This window comes from Mustela nigripes, chromosome 6, assembly GCF_022355385.1.
Source record: "Mustela nigripes isolate SB6536 chromosome 6, MUSNIG.SB6536, whole genome shotgun sequence".
Classification (NCBI taxonomy): domain Eukaryota; kingdom Metazoa; phylum Chordata; class Mammalia; order Carnivora; family Mustelidae; genus Mustela; species Mustela nigripes.
In genome coordinates, this window is record NC_081562.1 from 131,842,010 (window position 1) to 131,866,176 (window position 24,167).

Sequence of the window (24,167 nt, forward strand, 5' to 3'; positions counted from 1 at the left end):
TATGAGGAAGTGGTGATGCAACATGGAGGCTTAAGTGGGTAGAAGAATAAATGAAACAAGATGGGATTGGGAGGGAGACAAACCATAAGTGACTCTTAATCTCACAAAACAAACTGAGGGTTGCCGGGGGGGAGGGGGTTTGGGAGAAGGGGGTGGGATTATGGACATTGGGGAGGGTATGTGATTTGGTGAGTGCTGTGAAGTGTGTAAACCTGGTGATTCACAGACCTGTACCCCTGGGGATAAAAATATATGTTTATAAAAAATAAAAAATTAAAAAAAAAAAAAAGGTGGAATAGATTAATAGATAAAAAAAATGACCCATCTATATGCAGCCTACAAAAAGACATACTTCAAAGTAAGAACAGAAACAATCTGAAAGTGAAGGACTAGATAAAGATATTCCATGTAAATGAAAACAAAAAGAAACTGAAGTAGATGTACTCACACTAGACAAAATAGGCATCAGAAGACTGTAATTACACTGAGCCCAAGTGGCTCAGTCAGTTAAGCATCTGTCTTCACGTCAGGTCATGATCTCAGGGTCCTGGGATTGAGCCCTGTGTCAGGCTCTCTGCTCAGCAAGGAGTCTGCTTTTCCCTCTCCCTCTGTACCAGCCCCGACATGTACTCTCTCAGATAAATAAATAAATAAAATCTAAAAAATCGTATCAATTCAACAGATGCAGAAAAGCATCTCATGAAATACATTCAATTATAATGAAAACTCTCAATAAAGCGGGTACATGGGGACCATTACTAGACATAAGAAAAGAAATAATGACAACAGCCACAGCTAACATTATATTCAATGGTAAAAAAAGCTGGAAGCTTTTCTTCTAAGATCATGAACAAAACAATGATACCCACTCCGGCCACTTTTACTCAGATCCTATTGCATATCCCAACCATAGCAATTAGGCCAAGAAATAAAAAGAAGGTAGAAAGGGGAAGGTGTAGAGGAAGTGTAAGTGTAAGGGAGAGGAAAGGAGAGGAGAGGAGAGGAGAGGAGAGGAGAGGAGAGGAGAAGGCAAGACACCCAAATTAAAAAGGAAGAAGTAAAACTCACTATGTGTTGATCACAGGATACTGTATGTAGATAAGCCAAAAGATACCACCAAAAATTTGTGAGAATACATGAATCCAGCAGTCAAAGATACGTGACAAACATTTTAGAAACACAAAAAAATCAATATACAGAATTGTGGCATTTCTTATACACTAATAATGACTTATCAGATAGACAAACTGGGAAAATAATCTCACTGGGGAGGAGTCAAGATGGAGAAGTAGCAGGCTGAGATGACCTCAGGTAGCAGATCACCTAGATAGTTTATCAAACCATTCTAAACACCTACAAATCCAACAGGAGATCAAAGAGAAGAGGAGCAGCAATTCTGGAAACAGATAATTGACTACTTTCTGAAAGTTAGGACCTGCGGAGAAGTGAATCCAAAGCGACGATAAAATAGACTGGGGGGGGGGGCGGCAGCTCCCAGCAAAGCAACGGAGCACAAAATCAGAACTTTTAAAAGTTTGCTCTACTGAGGGACATTACTCCAAAGGCTAAGCAGGGGTGGAGCCCTCATGGGGACAGCATGGTCTCAGGTCCCGCAGGGTCACAGAGGGATTAGGGGTGTCTGAGTATCACAGAGCTCCCAGGTATTAGAGCGGGGAAGCCGGCTACAGAGACGGAGCCAAGAAATGAGCACTCAACTCGGGATTACCTTCAACTGTGATCCGTGGCACAGTTAGGAGCTGCTCTTTGAACAGGGACCCTACAAGTGGCAGATCCGGGGAAAACCCCTGGAAGAGTGGCAAGGATTGGCTGGGTTTGGAAACTTAAGGCAGGGCTGAGTGCCAGAGACAGACACTCAGTCACAGGCTGGATGAGCTCGGAGCGCAGTTGGGAGGCCAGGGAGACAGGAATGATTGAGCACTTTTCTCCCAAGTCACCCTGAGAAGTGGGGTCCCAAGCTCTTAGCACCCCCAGGCTGGAGACTGGGAGGCCGCCATTTTCATTCCCGTCCTCCAGAACTCTACGGAAAGCATTCAGGGAACAAAAGCTCCCGAGAGCAAACCCAAGCAGATTACTTAGACTGGACCCTGGCAAGGGCTGTGCAATCTGGCTCAGGAAAAGACACTTGAGAATCACTACAACAGGCCCCTCTCCAAGAAAATCAGCAAGAAATCCTGCCAAGACCAAGCTCACTTAACAAAGAGAACACCAGAATTCCAGAGGAGGAGAAAGCAAAGTATGGAATTCATGGCTTTCTGCTCATGATTCTTTACTCTTGCAAAGTTAATTAATTTATTTTTAATTTTATTTTTTTCTTATTCTAACTTTTTTAATTTTTCTTCTTCTAAATTTATTTTTAACTTTTACCCTTTCCTCTTTTAATGTTTTTTAATTCATTTATCTTAACAATACCTTCATAAAAAGAAAATCTTTTTGAACCTTCATTATTATACTCATATTTTATCCTTCATTGTTATCTAACTTGAATTTTTGTATACACATAGGGTTTTCTCTTCTAAAAAAGTTTGGGATACAGCTTCTTCTAAAAGATCAAAATATACCCTAAATCTACCACAAGGCTTTGTTCTAGTCTCCAGCCTGAGCAAATTCTCTCTGCTTTCTTTTTCTTTCTTTTCCCAACCAACTTATCTTATCAACTTCTTTTCTAGAATTTTTAAAAAATTTTCATCTTTACAGTAATATTCCATCCCTTCAACATGTATACCCTTATGTGTGTGTGTGTGTGTGTAAGTTTTTCTTTCTTTAAAATTTTGGGAGGTAGCTTCTTCAAAGAGACTGAAATACTCCCAAAATTAAGTGGGTGGCTCTGTTCTATTCACCGGTCTAATACAAATTTTTTCTTTTTTTTTTAATTTCTTTTTTGAACTTCTTTTTACCCCCTTTCTTCCCACCACAATTTGGGAACTCTTCTGATTTGGTTAACGGACATTTTTCTGGGGTTTTTGCCACTCTTTTAGTATTTTATTCTCTCCTTCATATATTCTTATCTGGATAAAATGACAAGGCAGAAAAACTCACCAGGAAAAAAAAAAAAAAAGAACACGGGGCAGTACCCAAGGCTAGGGACCTAATCAATAAGAACGTTTGTAATGTGTCAGATCTAGAGTTCAGAATGACAATTCTCAAGGTGCTAGCTGGGCTCGAAAAAGGCATAGGAGATATTAGAGAAACTCTATCTGGAGAAATGACTAAAATCTAACCAAGCTAAAATCAAAAGCTATTAATGAGGTGCAATCAAAATTAGAGGCTCTTACTGCTAGGATAAATGAAACAGAAGAGAGAATTAGTGATATAGAAGATCAAATGATGGAGAATAAAGCAGCTAAGCAAAAGAGAGACAAAAAAACTACTGGACCACGAGGGGAGAATTCTAGAGATAAGTGATACCATAAGATGAAACAACATTAGAATAACTGGAATTCCAGAAGAAGAAGAAGAGAGAGAGGGGGGAGCAGAAGGTATATTGGAGTGAATTACTGAAGAGAATTTCATTAATATGGCAAAGAGAACAAGCATCAAAATAAGGTAGGCACAGAGAACCCCCCTCAAAATCAGTAAGAATACATCCACACCCCGTCATCTCATAGTAAAACTTACAAGTCTTAGTGACAAAGAGAAAACCCTGAAAGTAGCTTGGGACAAGAAGTCTGTAACATACAACAGTAAAAATATTACAATGGCAGCAGAATTATCCACAAAGAGCTGGCAGGCCAGAAAAAACTGGCATGATGTACTCAGAGCACTAAATGAGAAACACATGCAGCCAAGAATGTTGTATCCAGCTAGGCTATCACTGAAAATATAAGGAGATAAAAAGCTTCCAGGACAAACAAAAACTAAAAGAATCTGTAAACACCAAACCAGCACTACAGGAAATATTGAAAGGGGTCCTCTAAGCAAGGACAGAGCCTTAAAGTAGTAGACCACAAAGGAACAGAGACAATATACATGCAGTAACAGTCACCTTACAGGCAATACCATGGCACTAAATGCATTATCTCTCAATAGTTACCCTGAATGTAAATGGGCTAAAATGTAAATGTAAATCAAAAGACACAGGGTATCAGAATGGATAAAAAAACAAAACCCATCAGTATGCTGTCTACAAGAAACTCATCATAGACTCAAAGACACCTCCACATTTAAAATGAGGGGGTGGGGAACAATTTACCATGCTAAAGGACATCAAAAGATAGCTGGGGTGGCAATACTTATATCAGATAAATTAGATTTTAAGCCAAAGACTGTAATAAGACCTGAGGAAGGAGAGGCTACAAGGGGGCGGGGGGGAAGGAAAGGAATAAATGAAGCCTGATAGGATCGGGAGGGAGACAAACCGTAAGAGACTCTTAATCTCACAAAAGAAACTAAGGGTTGCTGTGGGGAAGCGAGTAGGGAGAGGGTGGCTGGTTACGGACATTGGGGAAAGTATGTGCTATAGTGAGTGCAGTGAAGTGTGTAAACCTGGTGATTCACAGAAGTGTAGCCCTGGGGCTAATAATACATTAAATGTTAACAAAAAAAAAATAAATAATTAAATTAGAGAAAAGAAAATAATCCCACTTACAGCTGCATCAAATACCTAGAAAGAAATTCAACCAAGGATGTGAAAGAACTATACACTGAAAACTGTAAGACACTGATGAAAGAAACTGAAGTTTACACAAATAAATGGAAAGATATTCTGTGCTCATGGATTCGAAGAATTAATGATGTTAAGTCTCCATACCACTCAAAGCAATCTACAGATTGATTACAATCTCTATTGAAATTCCAAGGTCATTTTTCACAGAACTAGAGCAAATAGTTCTAAAATTTGTATGGAATCAAAAAAGATCCTGCATAGCCAAAGCAATCTTGAGAAAGAAAAACAAAGCTGGAGGTATCATGCTCCCTGATTTCAAACTATACTACAAAGCTACAGTAATCAAAACACACAGTGTCAGTATAAAAAGAGACAGATCAGTGGGACATCACTGAGAGCTCAGAATTATTTACCCACACACATACGGACAATTAATTTACAACAGATAAGCCAAGAACATACAATGTAGAAAGGACAGTATATTCAGTAAATGGTGCTGGCAATACTGGACAGCCAAATGCAAAAGAATGAAACTGGACAACCAGTTTACACCATACACAAAAATTAATTCAAAATAGGTTAAAGACTTGGATGTAAAACCTGATACCATAAATTTCCAAGAAGAAAGCACAGGTGGTAATAAGCTCTTTGACATCAGTTTCAGTAATATCTCTGTGGATCTAACGCCATAGGCAAAGAAAGAAACAAACAAAACTGAATGAATGAATGGGATTACATCAAAACAAAAAGCAGCTTCTGCATAGTGGAAGAAACCATCATCAAAACAAAAAGGCAATCTACTGAACGGGAGAAAGTTTTTTGCAAATCATATATTTGATGGGGAATTAATATCTAAAATATATAAAGAGTTCAATAACTCAACAACAAGAAACCGAACAATCCAATTTAAAAGGTGGGAAGATGATATTGAGTAAACATTTCTCCAAAGACCTAACGATGGCCAAGAAGCACAGGAAAGATGTTTGAAATCAGTAATTACCGTGGAAATGCCAATCAAATTCACAATGAGATATCACCTTACACCAATTAGAATGGGTATTACCAAAAAGACAAGAAGTAAATGTTGAGGCAGTACAAAAAAGGGAATCATCATATACTGTTGGTGGGAATGTAAAGTGGTGCAGCCAACAGTATGGAGATTTTTCAAAAAATTAAGAAGACAATGACTATATGATCCAGTTGCTCCTCTTCTGGGTATTTATCTAAAGAATACAAAAATACTGATTTGAAAAGATATATCCACCCTTACGTTCACCACAGGATTATTATAATAACCAAGAAATGGAAATAACCAAAATGTCCACTGATATAATTAATCGATAAAGATGTATGATGTGTGTGTGTGTGTGTGTGTACAGTAGTATATGCAGTGTATACATACTACTTGAGTATAAAAAAATTAAATTTTATCATTTGAGACAACATGCATGGAACTTAAAAGCACTGTTAGGTGAAATAAGTCAGATAGAGAAAGACAAATATTATACTGATTCCCCTCATATGTGGAATCTAAAACAACCCAACCACTACCAAACCAAACCAAACTCATACAGAGAACTGCTTGGAGATTACCAGAGGGGAAGGGCTAGGTAGAATGGGTGAAGAAGGTCAACTGAATGGTGATGGATGTAACTACACTTTTAGTCGCGATCACTTTACAGTGCATACAGATAATTAAAATGTACTTCTGCAACTTATATCATGTGATATGCCAATATCACCTTGATAAAAAGAAAAATGATAGGAAATATTAAAAATACAACACCAAGACTTGAATAGAGCTGTTCAGTGATTCAGTGAGACAGAAGACTGGCTTGTAATGCAATAATGCAGGGGTTCAAGTAGAACCCACTCCTAACCACAAACAGGGCTGACCATCTGGTACTGGTGATAGCATCTATCCTAGGTTTTTCTTATGTAGCTCTTACGGTTACACGTGAATGGAGGCATTTAAGAGTTACAACAGTACTAACTCCAAACAGCAGTAAAACAATAGTCAAAAATCAAATTACTTAGGGTAGGACGCCTGAGTCTGCTGACTGGGAAGGGCTGGGTTTACAGATGGTGGAACTGCTCCTTGGCTGAGAGAAGACAGTTGCTCTGGGGGAAGACTGTAGCTCTGGAGATGGCTCATCTGTGCACTCCCTGCAACCAGGTAAGTACCACTTTGGGGAGGCCCTGGATATACCTAGAACAGTTCATGACAAAAAAAAAAAAATTACATTTTCTAAGACTTTAAAAGGTATGCTAAAACTTCTTTGTAAAGGCATTCAGTTACACAGCGAATTACCAATCAAATCTCTGAAATCTTTTTAAAAGTTATTTCTTTCGATAGCCATTAAGAAAAATACTTTTCAGTGAAGTGAGCTTCTGATGATTTTCTTAGGTAAACATGAGCTGAACTTGTGTTTATCTCATATAGAAGGAGTAAAGGAACTTACCTCGAAATTTTACACTAATATCATCTCTCTTTCCATATTGATATTTTTAGCACTTTCCTAAAAGGAATCCCAAAAAATGTTTAAGAAGTGTCTTTGAATTCACTATTTCATGTCCATAGACTGCATATACAATCTGTATTTCCTACATTACAGTTTAGGGAACACAGAGCAACGTAACTTTCAAAAGCAGGGGTCAGCAAACATTCTTACAAAAGTCCAGATATTTTAGGCTTTGTGGGCCTCTCTGAACTCTGCCCATATAAAAAGCAGCCAGAAACAATGTATAAATGAGTGAGAATGTTACAGCAAAGTTGATTTAAAAAACAAAAACAAAAACAGGTGGGAGGCTGGATTTGTCTTTGGGCTATTGTTTGACCACTCAGGCATCTAAAAACTATGCTTATTTTAGTCTAAAGAGACTGACCTCTTAAATGCCCAAAACTTAAACACAAATCATATTCTAATTTTCTATAGTATTCACTAAATCCTTCCATTTCATTTCTTTGAAGAGAACCCCACTGTCTACGTAAGTGAGACTCCTACCAGGTGAGATAGTAGTAAAGACAGTATAGTAGTAACACAGTCATCAAGAGGTAAGAATCATCTTAGCACTTCTTTTAAGCTTTTTAGCTTAAATGCGTCTTTAAGCTTTTAAGACTCACCATACATCAGAATACAGAAGGTCTTAATTATAAACAGAGCTATTCCAATCTAAATGCATTGTTTTTTGTACTTTGCAAATGAAGAGTTTTTGTTTTTTCTCAGACTGGTATCAAGAGCCGTGAGTAGCTATCACCTAGCCCCATGTTGCTCAAATAGGACTACTCAGTCCCAGGCATCCGGCCTCTCATTTCAGGGGAAGTGGGCCATTTAAGGGGGAAAAACAAAAAACAAAAAACAAAAAAACCTTGCACAAAATCTGTGCCACTCTGCATAAGTAAAGTAGAATGCCTATATAATTATTCCCTAGACAGTAAACTTACTCAGTTTGTGGGGAAAGTGCTCTTGAAATAGTGGCTTAGGGTGATTACGGAGGAAAAGGGCTCTATATTATAATCTATATCTTTTTTTTTTTTTAAGATTGCATTTATTTATTTGACAGGCAGAGCTCACAAGTAGGCAGAGAGGCAGGCAGAGAGAGAGGAAGGGAAGCAGGCTCCCTGCTGAGCAGAGAGCCTGATGTGGGGCTCAATCCCAGGACCCTGGGATCATGACCTGAGCCAAAGGCAGAGGCTTTAACCCACTGAGCCACCCAGGCGCCCATATTCTGTATCTTTTTAAAGGAAGAGGGAAAAATTCAGATTAAAACAACTTACTATAAAATCTAAAACTGCAGATACCCAGAAAAAGTTATTAATTTTTTAGCAATAATCAGACAAAAAAATGAGGTTCTTAACCAGGTAATTACATATGAAGTTTTAGAATATATAGATGTTCTGTCCTTACTCTTGAATGTTTTGATTCATTAGGTTTCAGGTGGGGCCAAGGAACCTGTATTTTTTTTTTTTAATTTGATTAGTGATTCTGATGCATACCCTTGAAGAAAAACAATTTTTTCAAAAGAATTCTAGAATAATTAGTGTATTATACATTGTATTTATCAAGTAAAAAATTCTTTTAAACTTTATTCTAAGATTACTTTCAGAAAGTTTCACATTTTTACAAAAACAAAGCTATTCCAAATAATTTCAAATATATTGAGAATTTAAAATAATATACTTGAGGGGCGCCTGGGTGGCTCAGTGGGTTAAGCTGCTGCCTTCGGCTCAGGTCATGATCTCAGGGTCCTGGGATCGAGTCTCGCATCGGGCTCTCTGCTCAGCAGGGAGCCTGCTTCCCCCTCTTTCTCTGCCTGCCTCTCTGCCTACTTGTGATCTTTCTCTATGTCAAATAAATAAATAAAATCTTTAAAAAAAAAAAAAAGATATACTTGAGGAGCTACCTGGGTAGCTTAGTTGGTAAGCATCCAACTCTTGATTTTGGCTCAGGTCTTGATCATGGGGGTCTGAGAATGAGCCCCAAGTCAGGCTCCACGCTCCATGGGAAGTCTGCTTGAGACTCTTTCTCTCCCCTTCCCTCTGTGTTCTAAAACAAATAAAATCTTAAAAAAGTAAAAATAAAATGATATGCCTCAATTTTTAAAAGCTTACCTGAGAACCAGAAACACCAGATGACTGCATGTAATACTGCTGATTCTGTAATTTCGCATACATGGAATACATTGGATCTTCATTCATTAACTTCGTATACAGTGAAAGTGCTTCCATCACTTTAACATTAAGTTCTGAGAGTTCTGAATGTTTTCTGAAATATTACACAGTAATTTCAAACAATTGCTATTTAAATGATACTGTGTTCTAAAAAAGTAATATAAGTAGATATTACTAAAAATTTAAACTTATGGCAGAAAATACCCTGTTCTTTAGCTCAAAGGCAACAAAAACTGCTTTATGTACTGTGCTGGGAGAACTCCACCATATTACTGTACTTGACTTTACCTTGAAATAACTAGGTGTCCCTAGTAAATAACAGATGGGTAGGTCATTTGTGGGCTCTGGTAATGCTACGTATAGCACTATAATGATAACAATAGGTAACCATTATTCTTCTTAAAAAACTAATATAATTAAGGTCAAACAAATGCTCACCTTAAAAAAAAAAATAGGAAGATGTGACTAATTCTAATTCCCATATCTATAGTAGAAAATAACTGAATGAGAACTGGCTCTTTTGGCCTATCTTTAAAATAAAAAAATAATAAAAAGGCAATTCTATCCCAGTAGGCACTTAAACATAAGAACTTGAGGGAAGAAGATATACAATATAGATAACTGCAAATGTTCTTTTACCTATCAATATCTTCCAGCTTTTCATCAATGAGAGGTCCCATCTGGTGACAAATTGCTAAGATAACGAGATTTAAAGAAATGTAAGAAAACACAGTAAAAGGAAGCAAATCTCTCATGGATATTCATATAAGTGAAACGAAGTCATAGAAGAGTAGAAATGTTAATATTTTTTATATCATTCTCAAATTTTATGTAAATATAAAACTATTCTGTAACAGAACACTAGATATACCTCTGGTTTTTTTTTTTATGTGGAAAGTTAATGGAAAATAGTTTACCTTCAAGATGAAGTAACTCTGGAAGATCTGGTTGATCATCACTGGGATCTGTACTTTGCAACATCTGTAACAATTGGTCCATTTTGTCCTATAGGAATTAAATAGTTAATAGAAAAAGCAATAAATCATTGAGCAACAATACAGTCTCACTTCATTAATTAGATAAAGGATGGAGAAATTTTGTGATTCATATGGAGACTCCAATTTTGCTTTTACATATTTAGTATCTGTGTTCTCTTTAGTACCATGTGAAGTCAGAGCTTTGAAAGCTTTTCCTACTTACTGTTGAAACTGCTAAGAGAGACTCTCTTAAATGAGAAGAAATAGAGCCATATTTAAACTTACAACGTGTGAGTTCTTCAATCTGTTATGTCATGCTGTGTATTTCTCTGTCATTTTGTTTTGGAGCAGCTGTAGCCTTGGTAACTTCTCTCTTAAGATGGCATTGCTTATGATTAACAACTCATTATTACTTCTCCACCATGGTGAATACAGCAGCTGTTTTAGCAAGGCATAGCTCAGCTATATTACAGCTCTTCTCCTTCTAAGTAGGGCCATAAGATTTTATTCTACATTTTCTTTCCACCAATATTTCAGTCTGTTGTAAAAGGAAGGAAGACTTGTGGTTTCTCTATTTTCCTATGTGAGAAGGCTGGAAGGCATCTCAAAGTAAGGACTCAAATCTATTTCAGAATCTTTCCTTATAAAAACCAATTGCATATAAATTTATAAATATACCTATATCATTATATAAATACACCTATATATTACACAAGTATATATGTACTTATATGTACATTTTTAAAGAATCAAAATACTGATCTCCAAAGAATACTGAGTACCAAAGAATAATCTATAATAATAACAAAGTTTTCTCCATGCGTGGTTTTTACATGGTTCTGTTACTAAACACAGGTACATTAGGTAAATGTAAAATAGACTACCAATTTTATATAGTCATTTAAATCAAGACAAAAACTGTTTCTGCAAAGAAGACCTTGAGAGATGAACTAATCACTGGACAGTAAAAGCGACACAAGTATATAAAAAAACTCTTCCAAAGTCAAAAGAATTTTATATCTTAAAATAGACACTATGTTTCAATGTAAAAGATTCACAATTTCCATTTTAAGTAGCCTAGAAAAGAAGGCATGTGTCAGAAAAGTATGCCTATAGCAAAGGAAAAAAAGGGAGGGAAGTGGAGCTAACATGAGAGAGTCAACTAACATGTGGTTACTTTTTGTTTTATTTATAAAATATTACACCCTATTTTAAATTATCTAATATCAAAGAAATGAGATATCTATACAGACCACGAGGCTGACTCTAAACACATTTTATTATGCAAAGAAATTGGCCAAACAAAACTTTCCCTGATCCAGTCAGATTCCCTGACTTTTAGCAGTCTTCAACAGTCTCTTTCTCTAAGAGTACTCTTCAAATTTTCTGTTTATGGCTCCTCCCAAAGAAGGCTAAAAACCTACAAAATCCCTTCAAATATTTTAAAGAGGACACATCATTTTTCCTAAGTTTAAAATGTTAAAAACGATGTAATTTCCAGAGCATTCATTGCAAATAAGACAGCCACATAGTCTATTAAATATATTTCATCCAAAAAACTTTTACTAAAGGGTCGCCTGGGTGGCTCAGTCGTTAAGTGTCTGCCTTCGTTCGGCTCAGGTCATAACCCCAGGGTCCTGGGATAGAGCCCTACATGGGGCTCCCTGCTCAGCAGGAGGTCCTGTTTCTCCCTCATCCTCTTGTTCCCTCTGCTTGTACTCTCCTGCTTTGTCAAATAAAATCTTTAAAAAAAAATTTCACTACAATTGTTATTTGCAATAATTAAAAAAAAATACAAAAAACTGCAAAAATCCCAAGCTTCAATAGCAAAATAATTAAATCATATGAACCCATTCTATGGAATATTAAGCAGGATTTTTAATGATGAGGTATAGAATGAGACTAGAGAGTTTCATGGACAATCTTTGCTTTGTCTATATTGCTTGAATTTTATAACATAAAATACATGCAATAATCAAGCAATCAATTTTTTTTAAAGACGACAATAACAACACTTAAACTTCAATACCAAGTATTGAATACCAACTCTCGCAGAGGAAATCACTTACTTCATCAATAAAGGCTTGCTCTGGTTCTGGCTCTATTGTTTCCACTTGAACATCATCACTAAATTGTACCGTCTTCTTCTCCGTTTTAACTATAAAACATGTAATATTTATTTTTTCCTTATAATAAAATTCTATTTTAAAGCACTTTAAACTGCGTGAGAGAATTTGGATTCTTCTTTTATTCCCTTCAATCTGAGAGACTCAATTTAAGGAATAATTAGACTACATACTTAGGCAATAATGAGAGAACATTATTTTATGGAATCCTGTGAAGATTTCTTCATCTTAAGATTTTACATTTTCCATAAAAGATTCTTCAGTAAAAATAAGAGGTATATTTCTGAAACAAAGATTAATTACCTACTACATATGAGAGTTCAGCAAATCGATGGACAAAAAGTAAAGTTTTACAAGGTCAGAATTGAACTCTACAAATTAAAATAAGTCCTCTTTTAAATTACCAGTCCCTTCAAAGAAAAATCTCATTTGAAAGACCATGCTATTTCAATGTAGTGAAATGGAAAGTCAGCTATACATTCTCTGGCAAGCCACTTAGACTTGTTACTAGGAAAGTGACATCCAGGTCAGTGGTATAGGCAGTGATCCATGAAATCAGCCTGCATTTTTTATTTACATTATTCTTTGAAATAAAAATGTGGTTATGAAGGGATCTGCAAATCACTGGCCAGAAGCACATATTTCTCTTGTTTAACAAAGCAATCCTTAAAAACTATTCAATATATCATTAACTAGTAAATACAAGGTTACAATTAATAGAGCAATTAACCATCTCCCCCAACACACTGAGAGGCCCCCAACACACTGAGATGACTTTTTAAAGGAAAGAACTTCCTTCCTGCATTTCTCATCCTTGTACCAATGTGGTTAATCAGTACTCACAAAAACATTAAGAATAAAGATGAAATGGGGTTTGGGAACAGAGCAGAATTAGGGAAAGGAAATTTATTAACTGAACTATTAAATGTGCGTAATAGAATATTACATTTCCTCCCAAATGAATCTCTTCTGCCATCTTATGAGATACACCCATTTTCAAAATGATGCTAACAGCAGCACAGTAATATTAAAAATGCTTGCACAGGAGAAAGCTAATATATGACACAACCTGGATTTAAATACCAATCTATCTGGCACTACCAGCCCACATACTGGAATCCAGTTGATGATTTTTCCCTCTGAGAACAGGAACTCACGCCACTCATGTATTCTGTGCTGTAAGCTTCTGTATAAAATGTAGATAATTTAATTTCCATTCATCACATTCAAGTCACCATAAAGCAAAATTCTATACACACACACACACACGTTTTATCTGATTTTATTTTCCCATGGGGGCATAAGAGACATGTGTTAAAAATAATTCTGCTTTTCATATCTTGAGCTATTAGCAAGTAGAGAGCTGGGAAAGCACCACATTGGCTGCTACCCATAAGAGAACACATGGTAGACTCGACATCTTAATACCTGACCACGCACAAGTTTTCAGTGCTTTTTCTCGTAGGCACTAATACTATTACCAAATATGTGTGCGTGCGTGCAAGTATACGTGTGTGTATGTACGGACACAAAATAAATGTTTTTACAATATCTTCCTATACTTCCTAAAGAAAAACAAGCTAAGCAGGGGCAGGTACTTGTACAGGACATTAAAGTGGGCTTGTTTCCTCATGAAAAATGATGCTATGAAGGGGCACCTGGGTGGCTCAGTCAATTAAGCATTTGCCGTTGGCTCAGGTCAGGATCCCGGAGTCCCAGGATGGAACCCCCACATGGCTCCAGGATGGAGCCCCACATCAGGCTCCTGGGCTCAGTTGGGAATCTGATTCTACCTCTGACCCTCCCCCTCTCTCATGATCTCTCTCTCTCTCTTTTAAATAAAAAAATAAAATCTTAAAAAAAAGAAAAAAAAAAGGAGGAATGCTAAGAATATCATGCTAACACTCCTTTCCCAAGCTCAAGAACTACAACTCCATTACAGAAGCTCTGTTGTTCCTGCTCTTCTCTTCAGTAGTCCACAATGAAACACAGGAAGATGAGCTAGCATACTCATTTCAAAGCTGCACTGCTATATGGTAGAGAAAAAGATGAGTTGGCTACATGGTCCATTTGAGATCTTGGGTTTCATCTTGAACAGAAGTCCAAGACAATTCCCTATTTTACAACAGCTTACTGAGGACAAAACTAGAACAAAAAAATCCAAACCTCAAAAAACACACAAACAAACCAACAAACAAAAAATCACCACCATAAGCCCAGGTTAAAAAGTTGGCACACAATACACTGCCATTTAAAAAGGGTTCTACAACATATTTTTTGAGTTCTAACAAAAAAGAACTCCGTTAATAGAATGGGTATCAGGAATCAGTCTCTGTCATAAATTGGTTATAAAATGACACGAGAAAACTTGGCAGTTATCAGGAGACAGCTTTGTTTCATCAATGATAAAAGTAATGTCTGATTTGTTGTTAAAGCCTTCTCTTGAAAGAGAAGTGTTCTTATTTAAGGAAAATTTACCTCTCATATGTATCTTTACATATATATATATATATATATATATATATATATATATATATATATGTAAACACACACATATGTATATATACACACAAATACTTACCATTTATTATATAAATATTTAGACAGTATGTATTTTGATTAAGATTCAGTACTATATGCTGTCAGAAATAAAGAGATGACTATGAGACAGAGATCCTTTCTTAAAATTCTCGTAAACTAAAAAAAAACCCCACGCATTCTATGGCTTATGACTCTCTTTGATCCCTTCTACTGGCTTTATAGAAAGATGAGATGAGGTGAGTTATTTTGCCACATAACTCCAGCTTACCAACTTATATACACAAAGTCTTAAAATTCTAAACCTTTCAACCACTAATGGAAATCTTTCTACACTAGAATGTATTTGTTTGCTTAAACAGAGGGAAACTAGGACTTAATCTTCAAGTCCCAAACTCATCATTATGAAGATCAGTGAATTCTAGTACTACGTACAAATGCAGTGAACTGCTTCCCAACATTTTTGTAAGTTACCAGTAGTTACATCTCCTGCAACTATTATGACTGCCAGTAACATCACACTTTCTCCTTGGAAACTTTCTAGTTTATTTCCCCTGGCAGCACAAACAAAAAGGTATTCTCATGATTAGTTATGGACCCTTCTGAGTATCTAACATGGGGGCTTAGGAAAGCCATTATATTGCTTACAGGCCCCTGCTTCCAAGTTTGGGGCTGGTGTTCGTATACATGCTCCCAAAGCAAGCACGCAAGCTGTATTCTTAATTAACACCTTGGAGGAATTAATATGAGTCCCAGCTCAGCCTATAACTTTCCATGAAGCTGAATTTTTACTCTTTTATTAAGAAGACAGTTGTGGGCATAAATATTTATAATTGTTAGATCTTCTTGGTGGATAGACCCTTTAAGAATGATGTAGTATCCTTCTGTTATCTCTGACTACAGTCTTTAGTTTAAAATCTAATTTATCTGATATGAGAATTGCTACCCCAGCTTTCTTTTGAGGCCCACTGCGATGAAAGATGCTTCTCCATCCCTTCACTTTCAGTCTGGATGTATCCTTACATTCCAAATCGGTCCATTGTAGACAACATATGGATGGGTCCTGTCCTTTTATCCAATCTGCAAGCCTGTGCCATTTTATGGGAGCGTTTAGGCCATTCACATTGACAGTGATTATTGAAAGATACATTTTTATTGACATTATGTTGTCTGTAAGTCCTTGTTTCTATAGATTGTCTCTGTAAATTTCTATTCTATGACACTCTTGGGTTCTTTCTCATTTTATAGAACCCCCACCCCTTATTATTTCTTGTAGTGTCAGCTTGGTGGTCACATACTCTTTTAAATCTTGCTGGTCTTGGAAGGTCTTTATCTCTCTATCGATTTTGAATGTCAGCCTTGCTGGATAAAGTATTTATTGTTGGCTGCATGTTCTTCTCATTTAATGCTCTGAATATGTCTTGCCAGCCCTTTCTGACTTGCCAGACTTCTGTGGACAGGTCTGACATTATTCTGATGGACCTAACTCTGTATGTAAGGAATCTCTTCCCCTTAGCTGCTCTCAAAAGCTCTTGTCTAAAATTATGATCTGTCAGTCTTACAATCAAGGGCCTCAAGGTCCTTCTAGATTTGTTGATCTTGGGGGGCGCTCTTTCTACGTAGAGGACATGAACACTGGTTCTATTCCCCAGATTGGGAAAATTTTCATGGAGAATTTGTTCATCTCTATCTTCTAGTCTTCTTTCTTTCTCCTCCGCCTCAGGGATCCCAATAATTCTGATGCTGGAACATTTCATGGTGTCATTTATTTCCCTAATTCTGTTTTCATGGTTTCTAAGCTGTTTGTTCCAGGCCTCCTCCTAATCCTTTTTCTCTTATCAGTTTGTCCTCTAGATCACTAATTCTATCTTCTGCCTTGGTTACCCTAGCTGTTGGAGTATTTAGATTAGACTGGATCTTACTGATAGCCTTTTTAACTTCCTCTCCTGCAGTTTTCACTTCTGCCCTAATCGATTCCATGCTGTCACTACATAAGACAACTGTTAATCAAGATAAAGAGTCATACTGATATGAATACATTAATAGTAGGGCACCTTTTTTTTTTTAATAGTAGGGGATCTTAACATGCCACTCTCAGTAATAGATCATTGAAACAGAAAATCAATAAAGAAACAAGTGCATTGAATGACACACTGGACCAGATGGACCTCACAGATATATACCAAACATTCCACGCGAAAAAAACAGAATACTGATTCTTCTCAAGCACACATAGAACTTTCTCCAGAATAGATGACATATTGGGTCACAAATCAGGGCTCCACTGATACCAAAAGACTGAGATTATTCCCTGCATATTCTCAGACCACAGTGATTTAAAACTGGAACTCAACCAACCAAGAAAACGTTTGGAAGGAATTCAAACACTTGGAAGCCAAAGACCACCTGCTTAAGAATGTTTGGATCAAGCAGGAAATCAAAGAACTTAAACAATTCATGGAAACCAATGAGATTGAAGACACTTTGGCCCAAAACCTATGGGATATGGCAAAGGCAGTCCTAAGGGGGAAATACAGAGCCAACCAAGCCTCCCTCAAAAAATTTGAAAAATTCAGACACCAGTTCTCTTTACACCTTAAAGAACTAGAGAATCAACAACAAATTAAGCCAACCCCACATACAAGAAGGGAAATAATTAAGAGTAGAGCAGGGATCAATGAGATAGAAACTAGAGATACAGTAGAACACATCAAGGAAACTAGAAGCTGGTTTCTTAAAAGAATCAGTAAGATTGATAAACCATTGGCCAAACTAATCCAAAAGAAGAGAGAGAGGACACAAATTAATAAAATTATGAGTGAAAAGGGAGAGATCACAACTAATACCAAGGAAACAGAAACAATCATCAGAAATTAATATCAATGGGGCACTTGGGTGGCTCAATGGGTTAAGCCTCTGCCTTCTGCTCAGGTCATGATCTCAGGGTCCTGGGATCAAGCCCTGCATCCAGCTCTCTGCTGAGCAGGGAGCCTGTTTCTCCCTCTCTTTCTGCCTGCCTCCCTGCCTACTTGTGATATCTATCCATCAAATAAATAAACAAAATCTTTAAAAAAAGAAAAAGAAAGCAAAGAAATTATTATCAACAGTTATATGCCATTAAGTTAAGCAACCTAGATGAAATGGATGCATTCCTGGAAACCTCTAAATTTCCAAAGCTGAATCAGGAAGAAATTGACAACCTGAATAGACCAGTATCTAGTAACGAGATTAAAGCAGTGATCAGAAACCTCCCAAAAAACAAGAGCCCGAGACCAGACGGATTCCCTGGAAAATTGTGCCAAACATTCAAAGAAATAATACCTATTCTCCTGAAGCTGTTTCAAAAAATAGAAACAGAAGGAAAACTTCTAGACTCTTTTTATGAAGCCAACATTACCCTGATTCCCAAACCAGGCAAAGACCCCACCAAAAAGGAGAATTTCAGACCAATATTCCTGAAGAATATGGATGCTAAGATTCTCAACAAGATCCTAGCTAACAGGATCCAACAGTACATTAAAAAGATTATCCACCATGACCAGGGGGGATTTATCCATGGGATGCAAGGGTGGTTCAACAGTTGCAAATCAATCAATGTGACAGAACAAATCAATAAGAGAAGAGAGAAGAACCACATGGTCCTCTCAATTGATGCACAAAAAGCATCTAACAAGATAAAGCATCCGTTCCTGATTAAAACGACTCAAAGAATACAGATAGATTTTATGAAGTTGAGGAATGTTCCCTCTATCTATGAAAAACCCACAGCAAATATTATCCTCAATGGGGAAAAGCTGACAGCCTTCCCTTTGAGATCAAGGACATGACAAGGATGTCCACTCTCGCCACTCTTGTTCAACATAGTACTAGAAGTTTTAGCAACAGCAATCAGACAACAAAAAGAAATAAAAGGTATTCAATGGTCTTGGCAATGAAGAAGTCAAACTCTCTGTCTTCACAGATGACATGATACTTTATATGGAAAACCCAAAGTCTCCACCTCCAAACTACTAGAACTCATACAGCAATTCAGTAATGTGGCAGGATACAAAATCAATGTACAGAAATCAGTTATACACTAACAATGAAAATATAGAGAGGGAAATTAGAGAATCGAGTCCATTTACTAAAGCACCAAGAACCATAAGATACCTGGGAATAAATCTAACCAAAGAGGTAAAGAATCTGTACTCGAGGAACTACAAAACACTCATGAAAGAAATTGAAGAAGACACAAAAAGATGGAAGAGCGTTCCATGATCATGGATCGGAAGAATAAACATTGTTAAAATGTCTATACAGCCCAGAGCCACCTATACTTTCAATGCCAACCCAATCAAAATCCCACCGGCCATTTTTCAAAGAGCGGGAACAAACAATCCTTTTAAAATTTGTACAGAACCAGAAGCGACCCCGAATTGCTAAGGAAATGTTGAAAAAGAAAAACAAAACTAGGAGCATCACGTTGCCTGATTTCAAGCTTTACTACAAAGCTGTGATCACCAAGACAGCATGGTACTGGCACAAAAACAGACACATAGACCAGTGGAACAGAGAGCCCAGATATGGACCCTCAACTCTATGGTCAACTAAATCTTCAACAAAGCAGGAAAAAATATACAGTGGAACAAAGACAGTCTCTTCAATAAAGGGTTATTGGAAAAATTGGACAGCTATGCACAGAAAAATGAAACTTGACCACTCTCTTACATCATACACAAAGATAAACTCAAAATGGATAAAAGACCTCAACGTGAGGCAGGAATTATCAAAATCCTAGAGAACATGGGCAGTAACCTCTTCGACATCGGCCACAGAAACTTCTAAGACATGTCCCAAAGGCAAAGGAAACAAAAGAATAATGAACTTTTGGGACTTCATCAAGATCAGAAGCTTTTGCACAGCAAAGGAAAACAGTCAACAAAACAAAACCGGAATGGGAGAAGATATTCACAAGTGACACTACAAAGGGCAGATATCCAACATCTATAAAGAACTCCTCAAACTCAACACACACAAAATAGATAATCACATCAAAAAATGGGCAGAAAACTTGAACAGACACTTCTCCAAAGACATACAAATGGCTAAGACATATGAAAAAATGTTCATCATCATTAGCCATCAGGGAGATTCAAATCAAAACCACACTTAGATACTACCTTACACCAGTAGAATAGCCCAAATTAACAAGACAGTAAACAACAAGTGTTGGAGAGGATGTGGAGAAAGGGGAACCCTCTTATACTGTTGGTGGGAATGCAAGCTGGTGCAGCCACTTTGGAAAACAGTGTGGAGATTCCTTAAGAAATTAAAAACAGAGCTACCCTATGATCCTGCAATTTGTACTACTGGGTATTTACCCGAAAGATACAGATATAGTGAAAAGCACCCCAATATTCATAGCAGCAATGGCCACAGTCACCAAACTGTGGAAAGCCAAGATGCCCTTCAATGGACGAATGGATAAAGAAGATATGGCTCATATATACAATGGAGTATTATACCTCCATCAGAAAGGATGAATACCCAACTTTTGGATTAACATGGACGGGACTGGAAGAGATTATGCTGAGTACACTAAGTCAAGCAGAGAGAGTCAATTATTATATGGTTTCACTTACTTGTGGAGTATAAGGAATAACATGGAGGACACTGGTAGATGGAGAGGAGAAGTGAGTTGGGAGAAATTGGAGGGGGAGACAAACCATGAAAGACTGTGGACTCTGAGAAACAAACTGAGGGTTTTGGAGGGGAGGGGTTAAGGGATGGATGAGCCTGGTGGTGGGTATTATGGAGGGCACATATTGCATGGAGCAATGGCTGTGATGCATAAACAATGAATTTTGGAACACTGAAAAAAAAAAGACAGTTGTGGATTATCATCCACTTACAGACTGGAAAATACTTACTCATTTCTGGTTCAGCAGTAAGATCAGCAGTCACAAAATTAGAGGGAAATAGCCCCATGCCTTGATGGGTTTCACCTTTCCACCAGTTGGGATCACTAATGAGGAGCAAAAAAGTAAACCTTGATTATAATAAAGATTTTTATCTCTATAAATCTCTACCTTTTATAGTGTTTAACCTGCATTTTTACTAGATTTGAATCCCCCAACAATCTAAGGAGGGAAGAAATGAATGTACCATTATTACGAATCGAAGATGAAGCCTCAGAGAAGATAAAGAATGTTAAACACAAAACTCTTTATCTTTCGGAAGGCTGGTGAAGCTTTGAGGATATAATACAAGGCTCTGAACTCTGCTCACCAAAACAGAGATCTCTTCAACTTCAGGTAGTTCACGGGCTCCCTGCAAGACTCCTTTGTAGTAAGGTAATAGTAGGCTCTTAATTCAGATCCATTCCTAAATTTTGCGCTCTCTTGTATACACTAGCACCTTTTTTCTCCCACAAGAAACAAGATGATAGATGGCACTGCTTATAGCACAAACGTTCACAATGAACATACACTCAGATACACCCCATGCTTTACCACTGTATCTTTGGTGCCTAGTATTAAGGAAAGCTACCAAGCTCTCAATGAACATTTTTTGAATGAATCAGTGATCAAGGTTTTCTGCAATTTCCAGCTAAACAGCTCAAACTTAACTTTTCTTTTACTCAAGAAAATAATGTGTTACACTACAACCTAAATTTTTTTTATTTATTTTTTAAAACCACTTGCCAATTTCAGTACTTCATTATCAGTAACAATCATCAGTAACAAATTTTGAGTAAACATAAAACTCTAGTCAAAACCCAGATGTACTTACAGGAAACAAACTGAGGGTTACTGGAGGAGAGGAAGGCAGAGGATAGAGCAACTGGGTGATGGACATTAAAGAGGGCACATGATGTAATGAGCACTGGATATTATATATAATTATATAACAGATGAATCACTGACCTCTACCTCTGAAACTAATAATATACTATATGTTAATTAATTGAATTTAAATTAAAAAACAAAAAACCAGAGGTACTGAATCACCTCCCATAACAACATAAATGTATATAATTCCATGTAAAATGAATTTGACCCATGGATATACTACTTTTTGTGAATAAATAATTTCAATGTATTATGCATTTCTAATAAATTCCATATATACCAACACATATTTGGCATATTTTCTAAAATCTTAACCTTACTAATTTAATAATTTATATTATTAGATGGAACAAAAATGAATAAACTAGGCCTCCAAAACAAATAAAAACTATGTAAATAAGAGATGAGAAAAAAATTAAACTACAAAAAAGAATCCAGACAATATGACATAAGCAAAGTAAAAAAACTGTCACATAGAGAAAATATCTACAATATTTTTTCTTATTACCTTTGGTAATGGCATTCAACAGGAATAATATGAAACACAGAAGTAATATGTTATATATTTTCATATGAATGTCAACTTAATATCAATTTGATATTATCCATCACCTGTCATCAAGAACTGTAATTATTTCTCCAGCTTTAAAAGTAAGTTCATTATCTTCAGCAGCTTCAAAGTCATATATGGCACGAACTTTTCGGCCTTCATGTTGGTGGTTAGTTATGAGATTGGATGTGCTTGGGTATAAAGTAGAAAGGGTGGTTGACTGCTGCCTTTGTTCCTTCAAAGACAACTCAATAGCTGGAAAAGAATGAGTTAAAAAGACTCAAAATGTTAATATATCCAACAATCCAAAGAAGTAAAAAGAAAAGCTATCTGAAGGTAAAATGTATTCTTTTAAATGTGAAGATGGGAACTAGGACATATCTTGACGTAATGAATAAAAATGATTTCATGAATTTTATTCGTTCATTCACAACTGAAAGTTTAAAGAATAAACGAAAAAAGTTGAACAGAATAATTACTATATTTTTAAAAGATTTTATTTATTTGACAGAGAGAGATCACAAGTAGGCAGAGAGGCAGACAGAGAGAGAGAGAGGAAACAGGCTCCCTGCTGAGCAGAGAGCCCGATGCAGGGCTTGATTCCAGAAGCCTGAGACCATGACCTGAACCGAAAGCAGAGGCTTAACCCACTAAGCCATCCAGGTGCCCCAATTACTCTTTTTTCAAGAGTTTATTTTTTTATGTAATCTCTACACCCAATATGAGGCTTGAACTCATAACCCCAAGGTCCAAATTCACATGTTCTAGTAACTGAGCCAGCCAGGTGCCCTGCATAATGACTATTTTTACTGAATGGATAAAATTTAAATTATTCTGCATACTAAAAAGATGGAATATCTTAGATTCACTTTTTTAATTTAGCTGCTGATATTTTAATCTTCTTCCATATTTTCAATATAATTCTGCAGCTTCTGTTCCCAAAATGATAATCAAAATCACTAGGGAAGTCAAGAGTCCCATAACTCAATGAAGACTTACTAAATCAGAGCGTCAAAGGTAGTATCCGGGAACCTGTACTTTACGGCTCCAACGTTAATTCTTATGTGATCAGTCCAAGAAGTGGAACTTGGAAATAACTAGAATGAAGTTTCACCTAAAAAAGAGATTTCAAATATGTCTCTTTCTTTCTGGGTGGTGGGGAGGGGGAGAAGGAAGACAGAATCTTAAGCAGACTCCACACCCAGCGTGGAGCCCCAAGCAGGGCTAGATCTCACAATCCTGAGATCATGACCCGAGCGAAACTCAAGAGTTGGATGCTTAACCAACTGAGCCCACCCAGGCACCCCTCAAATGTGATTCTTCTGGTGCTTCCAGTCCTCCCCTCATGCAAGCCATTATCATGTGTCACTCAGGCTCTGCAATGTAATCGGAACAGACTGATTACCCCGCTTTCAACTCAAACCATAACCCCCTTCATCTCTGTTCTACATTGATAAAAAACCTAACAGGAAAAAGAAAACTTTAAAACTATCATAAGAAAATAAAGGAAAGTACCTTTGAGGATTTGGGGAGTAGGGTAAAATATTTTAAGATGTAAAAAAGCAAAAATCATAACAAAAAAGCAGAAATTTTGACATCAAAATTTAAAACTTCTATTGGATAAAATGTACCAGTATCAAAGTCAAAGTAAAAGCCAAAAATCAGGGGTACCTGGGTGGCTCAGTGGGTTAAGCCTCTGCCTTCAGCTCAGGTCATGATCCCAGGGTCCTGGGATTGAGCCCCACATTGGGCTCCTGCTCAGTGGGGAGCCCGATTCTCCCTCTCTCTCTGTCTGCCTCTCTGCCTACTTCTGCCTACTTGTGATCTCTGTGTATGTGTGTGTGTGT

The 24,167-nt window shown here is 36.9% G+C and overlaps 1 protein-coding gene across 3 annotated transcripts in view; it reads right to left on the reverse strand.

Annotated features, from left to right (window-relative positions):
* Window positions 1-24,167, reverse strand: part of STAM (signal transducing adaptor molecule) — a 96,735-nt gene that overhangs the window by 17,096 nt on the left and 55,472 nt on the right. For all 3 annotated transcript variants that reach the window (XM_059404233.1, XM_059404234.1, XM_059404236.1), the window contains 7 exons: window positions 22,383-22,575; window positions 20,850-20,944; window positions 12,343-12,431; window positions 10,214-10,301; window positions 9,936-9,990; window positions 9,237-9,390; window positions 6,658-6,833 (listed from right to left, as the gene is read on the reverse strand). In XM_059404233.1, coding sequence (XP_059260216.1) covers window positions 6,658-6,833; window positions 9,237-9,390; window positions 9,936-9,990; window positions 10,214-10,301; window positions 12,343-12,431; window positions 20,850-20,944; window positions 22,383-22,575 — 850 coding nt within the window. The remainder of the gene's footprint in view (window positions 1-6,657; window positions 6,834-9,236; window positions 9,391-9,935; window positions 9,991-10,213; window positions 10,302-12,342; window positions 12,432-20,849; window positions 20,945-22,382; window positions 22,576-24,167) is intronic.